The 9154-nt window shown below is 47.5% G+C and overlaps 1 protein-coding gene across 1 annotated transcript; it reads right to left on the bottom strand.

Moving 5' to 3' along the window:
* Positions 1 to 1758: 1758 nt before the first annotated feature.
* Positions 1759 to 8554, bottom strand: ALAS1 (5'-aminolevulinate synthase 1). Its single transcript, XM_052678773.1, has 10 exons — positions 8273 to 8554; positions 7554 to 7760; positions 6453 to 6608; positions 6143 to 6365; positions 5469 to 5653; positions 4706 to 4885; positions 4392 to 4556; positions 3113 to 3381; positions 2492 to 2654; positions 1759 to 2047 (listed from the first exon to the last, which is right to left on the bottom strand). Exons 1-10 carry the CDS (start codon positions 8469 to 8471, stop codon positions 1887 to 1889), a joined length of 1908 nt encoding a protein of 635 aa, XP_052534733.1. The 5' UTR covers positions 8472 to 8554; the 3' UTR covers positions 1759 to 1886.
* Between the last annotated feature and the right edge of the window lie 600 nt (positions 8555 to 9154).

Genomic DNA, 9154 nt, shown 5'->3' with positions numbered 1-9154 from the left:
GTCTGCTGCTCTCTGGGGTCTTCTGTGGTGCCGGGGTTTGGGTATTTACTGGGAGTCTCCATGGGTCGTGCTCAAGGCTGTGCATCTGCACACGTTGCCAAGGTGTGCTTTTCCTTGCATTCAGGGTGTTTTACTGCACTTGCACTTCCAGGGGTTGTGTAAATAATAGGTTGAGAAACAGGATATGCAATTAGGGCTATGCAACACTCAGCTAAATGGATGGGTACTGTTGCCTGGGTGGGTCAACAGGGAAGGAAATCTTAGCAGTACTTTCACACCTCACACCTGCTCACTCCATCAGTGCTTACAGCCCATTTGTCCCCAGCTTTAAACATCTTTTACCAATTACTTCCCCTTATCATTTTCCAGAAACCAAACTTGTGCTTATGCAACCACCGGCAGTTACACAACCCGCCATCGAGCTTTGTTTGCTGGGAAATAATCTGTGTTTGTTTCCTCATCCTTTGTCCTTTTTCACTGGGGAAAAACGCCTTCTTTCCGTGTGTCATTGGCTTTGTCACTCTCTGCAGCCGTGATGGTTGGCCCTGCCTGCCTCTCACTGCACTCTGGCCCTGCCTTCACCCCTTGCTTACCTGTGCAAGCTAATGGAACGCACCACATCAGATGTGAACAAGTGTGCAGAGGAACTGATCAAAACATACACATGCTCACCGTGCTCCTGGTGTTGCAAACACCTTTGTGGTGCTTGGGATGCTCTTCTAGGAGTGGCAGATGGCTGGCCTGTAAGTTTGGCTCCAGTTACAACCTCAGTGCTGATGAGAAAAGAGCTGCAATGGAGCTGCATGTTCACACAGCCTTAGCCATGAGCTGCTTGTTGCAAGGCAAGGCCACAGGGATGAGGCACCCTATTTTTCTCCCAGAAGCACTGGGAAATTCCTAAGATAAAGGAAAGCTAAGCCTTTTGGAGCAGCAAAGCAACACTTGTGTTCCCCACAGTCAGTGGACAGAGATGATGATTTTGCTGCAGTTTGTGGCTATTTGCAATATTAGAATGAATGCTCATGGCAACTTCACAGCATGCCTGCAACCATAACAGCAGAGGTGCACTGAGAGGAGTAACCAGAGAAAAGCTGTGCAGGGACTCGTGGAAACAAACCTGCAGCAGTTACAGGACATGCCTGTGCATGAAGGAAGCAGTGCACTGCTTTGTCCAGGCCTTCCTGCCAGCATTGCCTTCTCAATGCATACATACACCCACAGAATTACTTCCCCCACTCCTCTATGCACGACAGCTTTGAACAGGCCTGTTAGCCCATTTGCCATGCAAATTTTACAAAGGTTGCAAAAGCAGCAATGTCAGACCTGTCCAAGAGCTGAATGATTAAGGACCAGTCACTGACAAGCAGTTTTTCCACTGAAGGTGAGCTCTAAGACTCAGGAATGCAGACTTGGCAGGACTTCGCCAACCATGAGCAACTTTCCATCTCCTACCCAGCCAGGGGTAAGCAGGGCGAGATGCTCACAGTGCACAAGGATGAAGGCATGGGAAAGCAGAGGGGAACAGAGCCAGACTGCTGAGGAACTCTCAGTATCACTAAATCTTCTCTTTCCCTAATAAACCCACGCCTTCTAAAGCAGTAGGAAATTACTGATGCTGTTTTGGCTGACACTCACTGAGAAGACTGTCCTCCAGCTGATAGGTAGTGTAGAGCACTTTTTATTCAATGGGATGCCCTTCTAACCATTGACACTTCTTATGGAGGCCAAATAGAAAAGAAATAAAAAAATACAAGCAAACAGAGGCTCTAGAAATTTATTTTCAGAGCTTAGTGCTATAACTATGATTAAAATGCTTATTAAGTAATTTAAAAATGCTACTGATTGGATATGAGAACTAGATAAGAACAGGATTAACAGTGTTACTCTCATGCACTGACAGATACTAGTTTGCTCATGCCACTGAAGTAGGATCTTTCCCTCTCACTCATCACTTCAAAGTGTAGAGGTCTTCTGCAGAAGTTGCATTCAGCTGATGAGTGTGGTTTCAGCTCCAGCCCAACATCCTTCCACGTAGCCAGCAGCTTTTCTGTCACAAACAAGGAAATGCACCACGATCACATCTCAGAACATCAGATACTTCAGCAAAAGAGAACCGACAGAACACTTATCCCAGGAAAGGAAGAGATACAAGAGTTGTTTAGGACATAATTCACCTCTGGAACCACGCAATAGGGCTGCAGTTAAATCTTATCTTGTTAAAAGGCTGTTTGGACAAAGTACAAGCAGCCCCAGCAGGAGTGACTGGGACAGAACTGGATGTAGGAATGCACTGGGAGAGCACAGTATTCTAGGTCAGCCTGTTGGCTTCCACTGCTCGTGCTCACGCTAGGTGCACAAGCACAGGACATGACAGCTGCAGCAAGCATTACTCAGCCAATGTCACTTCAAATTTAATCATTTCCTAGTCTTATCTTTAAGGCTGCATAAGCAGCCCAGTCTTCTCGTCATACTAAAGCATGAATCCACTCACCAAGAAAATAACTCATCATCTGAGGGCTGTGGTGAGGTGTAGGAGCAATACGTAGCAGCTCTTCTCCACGAGGGACCGTGGGGTAGTTGATTGCTTGGACATAAATACTGTGCTGGCTCATCAGCTTGTCACAGATCTCTGTATTTTTAGCAGCATCTGCAACCTGAAATTCCAAACTTTAAGTTTCAGTATCAACCAGAACACGCAAGGTAGCAAAAGTTGTTTGGCTGATGAAGTTAGGCTGACATGTCAAGCCTCCCTTCCACCCACTAGATAGAATATCCATCAGACACAGGAACTCAAAGTTTCCACTCTAGAGCCTTCTGCAGCCTAAGCAGATAGTTGTTCATACCTGAATTCTTTTTACTGGCTTGTTCCTACCATGTGTCTCACCTATACTTTCAGACTGAGTTTCACACACTCAGTTTACTCCACAACATTCATAGTGGGCTGAAGTCAATTTAATCACAGCCTTTATTCTTCAGACATGAGAGGTAAGCCAGACTCGCAGCATAAAAGCTGGACGGAGTTTGAACCTCATGAGTATTTATGAATACTGGGAAATAATCTGATCATAAGCACAGACACCAGGGCCCTCCGTTAGAGATGTGAAGCACTCACCCTTATTGGAATGATGTGGCTTGGGCAGTGCACTACAGGAAGCCCTGCATCCATCAGCATCTGCCTCATGAGCTTCACGTTGCGTTGGTGCTGGCGCCTCAATACTTGTCCCTCAGCACTCTTCAGAGTTCGGACAGACTCGAGGGCACCAGCCAGGAGCATGGGTGGCAGGGATGTTGTGAAAATGAAGCCAGCAGCATAGGAACGGACAGTGTCTATCAGAGCACTTGTACTGGAGATGTATCCTCCCACACAGCCAAAGGCCTTGCCTAAAAAACAAGTCAGAAATTAAGAGTTTAAGTAATCCAAGCTTCTTCCTTCCACCCATCAGAATGGTTGGAAGTGCACAGCAGGCAACCATTTCAAGCCCTCCCTCTCATCTTGCCTGTAGTCAAGAGATATTGAAGCTTTGTTTCTAAACCCTGATAACACCTATTTAGCTCCTACACAGCAAGGACAAGTTCCAGACCACATCAAACACTCAGCTTCTGATTTGGGGAAGACCTCAGAAGCACAGCCTTTGGTAGTGACCCGAGGAGATCAACACTAAGTCTCTCAGCAGATTACTTTAAATCTGTTCCAGAGATGCTGGAAATAGCCTACACTCCTGAAGAGCACTGGTGGTTACTCTGTGTGATCAATGCTTGCTTCCCAAATAGGGGGATGCTCTGGTACCCAAGCAGAGCCACACCAAATCTGGGTGTTGAGGGTCACATCCTAATGAAAATGGAACAAAGCTGTAAGAGTTCAAGCCACTAACTCCCCTACTAAGTTTTATTTATGTTTCAGGTGCTGTTTAAACAACGATCCCATTTGCAGCACTAAACTCACTGCCAAGCTTGCATTCTCCTCAGATAATAGCAGTTGCTTCAGCTCTTGCCAAGTCTTTTTACGTAACCCCCCCATCTCAGGTTTCTGGATTAGGAACACTCCATTTCACATAAAAGAACCATGTACAGAGTGCTACCCTGCTAGCTTTCTCACCTGAATTGACTCAGGACTCTTTTTTTCCCCCACTAGCTTGTTTAAAGCAAGAATGCTAACCTAAAAGATTTAAGACAAAGTAAGTAGCTTAACAAATGCTTTCCAAACTGGGACGTACTTAAATCCTTTGGGCTTTTTGAAAAATACTAAACACCCTCCCCTCCCCCCCCCAGTAAATCCTTAGCAAGTTCATTCCAATAGACAGATTTTGAGTTAACCCACTTAATTTGGCTGCTCAGAAGCTTTCCTGCCTTAGAATATATAAGCTTCTGTGAAACTGCCAGGCTGTGCATACCGAGAGTTCCAGAGATGATGTCCATCTTGTGCATGACTCCATCTCGGTCCCCTATCCCACCACCTCGAGCTCCATACAGCCCCACAGCATGCACTTCATCCACAAAAGTGATTGCCCCATGCTCGTGGGCCACATCACACAGCTCTTCCAGAGGGCAGACAGCACCTACAGACCGAAACAGCAAAATGCAGTTCAGGATCCTCTGCACTCAAACATTACACTTCCAACACTTAGAGCAATTTGTACTTTCAGACTCAAAATACAGATCTCAGGACTGGCTGCACTTAAAGAGAGAGCAGCCTCTGTCACCTTACCATCCATGGAGTGCACGGTTTCAAATGCAACAATTTTAGGGGTAGCTGGGTCAGACTTCTTCAACAGTTCTCGAAGATGGTTGACATCATTATGGCGGAAGATGTGCTTTGGCACCCTGCTGTTTCGAATCCCCTGGATCATGGAGGCATGGTTTCCAGAATCAGAGTAGATCTCACAGCCTGAGGGAATAACCCAGTTACACATCGAGTACAGAAAGCATCAGCTAATGCTGAGCAGCATTTTATACACCATAAGCACTCAAGCAGTAAGGGCTGCATGTTCTCGAAGCCATCAGAAGAGTGGATCATGAAGCAAGAATAAGTAAGGTTCCTATCAGGTGTTTAAACTGATATGAACCTGAGACTAAAGAAGAACCTCCTGTGTTTCCTAAGTCCTTAATACCTTATGCAAGGACTTCTGAAGTTAAAGGAAACCCCTCCTGGACCACAGAGAAGGGATAGAGAACTTCACACCCACAGGTGGGAGGATACCAAATTCCTCCTGCCTAATCCTCAAGTTGCATTTAAAGGAGGGAAGGATCCTGCCCTTTTTCTCCAATCCTTTCTGCAGTAAAAAGCTCCTGGGCCTCAGGCTCAGTACCATGATTTGCAGGAGCTGAACGTAACTTGAATGCAGCACTTGACAGAGCATATTCTGCTGGCTGGGCACAATGAACCTCCACTATCACCCAGAAAGCATTCTCTCTGCTGCTTAGGACAAGGCTGTGCTTTGCAGTAAATACAAGATACAGCTTATTCTCACCTGGCAGCATTTTAGCAAGAGTGAAGAGGGTGGAATCATTAGCTACAAAGCAAGAGGAGAACAACAAGGCTGCATCTTTTCCATGAAGATCAGCCAGTTCTTTTTCCAAATCAACATGAAATTTGCTTGTTCCTGAAATATTTCTTGTGCCTCCTGCTCCAGCACCATGTTGTTTCAGTGTATCCCTACAAAGGGTCCAAAAAGACACGTTAGTGACACTAACATTCCTCTGTTACACAGATGAGTATGTACTAAGATATCTTCACCTGCGATCCTTTAATCACCTTACAAAGGAAATGGCTGCAAAAAAACTGCTGTTGGCTTTAAAGGTCTTTGGACAACCTGCACAACTCAGGGGTTCAGTGAACTAAGGAATCAGTCACTAGGAAGAGTTGCAACAAACCACCCAGTCTAGCTGGTAGCAGCTGGTGTTTCAGAGGAAAAAAGAAAAGCCAAGGAAGGGGTCAGGGGCTGACAGGTCAATTTTGCAGCCATAGAGCCAAGTATTAATTACCAGCACTAGCTGAAGAGTGGAGAATATGCTTAATTATACCAAGAATAACATCAGAAGCAGCTCATGTATAATGCAGTCAATTCTTCAGCAGTCTGCCTACAGATGCTCCCGAGAGCACCCTAAAACTGTATCCAGCTCTTAGGAATGCAGCCCTACTCACATAACTGCTCCGCACACACGGGGGTGACGACTCATGCCCAGGTAATCATTGCTGCACCACACAGACACCTCCTTCTTGGTGATCAGGGAATCAGAGTAGTCATCTGCCATGGGGAAGATCTGTGCCTTTCGGTTCACCGTTTTGAACACTCTGTAGGTGTGATCTTTCTTCTTTTCATCTATCTTTTTCTCAAAGAACTGATCGTACTGGAAGGTGGATACAGCTGAAACGAAACAAAGGCTTTCGCACACAAGAAAAAAAAGTAATCACAAGGGATGGGGCCTGAGAAGGTATTGCCAGACAGTCTTACATTTTGGCAAGTTATCCTGCAGCAGATGAGACACACTTTCAGGTCTTTGCTTCAGCATAATGTCCTTAAACTTCTTGAGCAAGCCACTCTGCTCTTCTCCCTCAGACTCAGTGTTCCTCACCACGGAATTAGTTGGTATTTTGGCAAAGTCTTTACCTGCAGATATCATAGTGAATTACAGTGAGCTAATCAGTTTGAGATAGAGGTGTTTGAATTTAAATTTAGAGAGGTAAACTTTCAACCAACTCCTCTTTCTTCACAAAGCACATGGCTGGATTTACACGCTCCTGCCAAATTCAGCCATTGTAATTTGGACTAGAAAGGTTTTCCTTTTTGTCCCATACAACACAATCACACCACTACATTAATTTCCTTACAACAAATTTGGATCATTGGGACTCTGAGCCCCATCCTACACAGCTACAGCACTCATCTGAACAAACTGGTGCATAGCTAACTCTAACTGAAGGCAGAGTTCTAGCTGGCAGCTTCCTTTCCACCTCCAGAACTTTGTTCAGCTAGCAGAATGGGTTGGTTTTGTTTTTTATTTTAAACAGTGCCACTAAAAAGGAGGAAACAGGCTTCCTTTTTGAGGAGCATGGCAAGGTTTTATTGATACTGGTGAAAAGTTTCTTCCATGAAGGACAGCATTTCTGCATCAGGACTGCAAGTCAGCCAACACCCTTTAGTTCTACAAAAGAAAGACCTGTTGGTCACTTGCTTTTCAGCTTAGATTTGTGCTGCTGTTTGCACAGTGTCCTGCTCCTGTTTCTTCTATGTATACACCACCCTTGTCTATAACAGCACTCTGGTAAAGCTTTCTTGTCCCAGCAGCCTGCTTTGGGTGAAAAAATGGCCAATTCACACACTTAGAACCAGGGCATACAGGATTTCTGAATGATGATTACCCAAAGCAATGATTGCACAATACTGCAGGCTCACCATTAATACCTGCATTCTCCAACAACTTTTTGTTGCAGGTTGCCATAACCTTACCCACATAAAGTATCCAATGACTGCTACACTTGGCATGGAGTAGAAGAATATCAAGTACCAAAAGCTCTCAGAAGGAACCAATGCAACAGCACACGCAGTACATACCTTTCCTGTCCACCTGCATTTCCTTCACATCCTCCTGCAGTTCCAAGCTGGCTTTGCAGAAAACATTGCTGCTCTTGTGGTTCATCTGAGCTGCCAGGAACGGGCATTTTGTGGCAGAGCTCTGGCCAGCAGCAGCAGGTGGGTGGCCAGCAGGAGGCTGTGACCCATCTGTGTTCTGCTGGGCCACTTCTTTGGCATTTTTGGCCTCTGAGGAGGGCAGAGAAAAAGGAAAGCACTTCAGCTTTATCGCTTTAATAGCTACTTCAGCTTTTCTATACACTTCTCTAGCAACTCACATAGCACAAGTCATTGAGAGTTACTTAACCAGGCACTCACATACTATTTACATAAGAAATTCCAATAACACCCAAGGAGCACCTGATTTCAGATGCTAGACACAGCACTGTTCCCTTCTGAGGTCAAAACCCCTCATTTACTCCTAAGAGGAAGATTCTTACTCTGAACACCTGCTGTTTTCAGCCCTCAGCACTAAACATCTCTGCTTCCTCAGGGTGGGATATAGGGCTGCCCACAGCAGCCTCCGGTTTTGGTTCAAGCCCAACTGCACCCGCAGCAGAGCCGCCCATCTGACGGCATCCAGGCTCAATGACCGCTGAGCTTTAAAGCATTAAGCAACCCTCATTCAGAAGCCGGCTGTTCCGGGAGCCTCCCCCTGTTCACACAGCGCCGGGCCCCTCAGCACAGAGGGCCGTACTCACCCGGCCGGGCCGCAGGGGTCTCCTCCGCTTGCTGTCCGCGAACGGCGGAAGTGGCGAGGCCTCGAGCAGCGGCGGGCGGCACCGCCTCCATCATTTTGGGGCAGTGCTGGGCATAGAAGAGCAGGGAAGGCCCGGCCTTCTGCAGGAAGGCCTGCGAGACGCGGGCCAGGAACGGGCAGCGCCGCACCACCGCCTCCATCCTTCCTTCTGCTGCAGCCACCGCCGGCCGGAAGTGACGTCACGGAGCTGTCAGCTCACGGCGGGCGGAAAGCGAACAGCGCCCCGTCGCTCTACCGCCGCCCTTATATAGCCTTACCGGAACCGCGCAGGCGCAATGCGGGTCATTTATGCCCCGCCCCCAAGAGGTGGAGCGTGATGGGAGTGGGCGGGGCTTGTGCTGCGCTCCGAGCCGTGATTGGCCCCAGTGAGGGGCCCCGGAGGCTCTGAGGGGGGGACCATGAGGGGCCCCTAGGGATGCGCTAACGCAGTTCTGCCTGGTGGCTGAAGGATCCCGGCCCTCACGCTTTGCCTCCAGCCAGCACAAATCTCACAGCTTCTCCCATCATTCCCCTGCTGCGGTGCCGCTGGTTTTGGAGATGATTTTTCACCCAGAGGGTGGTGAGGCACTGGAACAGGTTGCCCAAGGAGGCTGTGGATGCCCCATCCCTGCAGGCATTCACAGCCAGCCTGGATGTGGCTCTGGGCAGCCTGGGCTGCTGGTTGGTGACCTGCACACAGCAGGAGGCTGGAACTCAATGATCTTTGAGGTCCTTTTCAACCCAGGCCATTGTGTGATTCTATGAGGAGCCCTCTTGTGAAGGTGGCACAGCTGCATGTAATATTGTGGCTTGTGTCCCTGAGCATTTACTTTAGTGTTTTTTA

The sequence above is a fragment of the Tympanuchus pallidicinctus genome, unplaced genomic scaffold (assembly GCF_026119805.1).
Source record: "Tympanuchus pallidicinctus isolate F22 unplaced genomic scaffold, pur_lepc_1.0 scaffold17, whole genome shotgun sequence".
NCBI lineage: Eukaryota > Metazoa > Chordata > Aves > Galliformes > Phasianidae > Tympanuchus > Tympanuchus pallidicinctus.
The sequence above is the reverse complement of the archived record's forward strand: the minus strand, read 5'-3'. Positions and strand labels throughout refer to the sequence as shown.

Bases quoted from the DNA above. Each gene is read 5' to 3' on its own strand.
- ALAS1 (XM_052678773.1), bottom strand. From the start codon at position 8,471: ATGGAGGCGGTGGTGCGGCGCTGCCCGTTCCTGGCCCGCGTCTCGCAG. The intron at 6,609-7,553 runs GTATGTACTGCG...TGATATCTGCAG, and splicing joins AATGCAGGTGGACAGGAAAG to GTAAAGACTTTGCCAAAATA. The intron at 4,557-4,705 runs GTAAGGTGACAG...TTCGGTCTGTAG, and splicing joins AACCGTGCACTCCATGGATG to GTGCTGTCTGCCCTCTGGAA.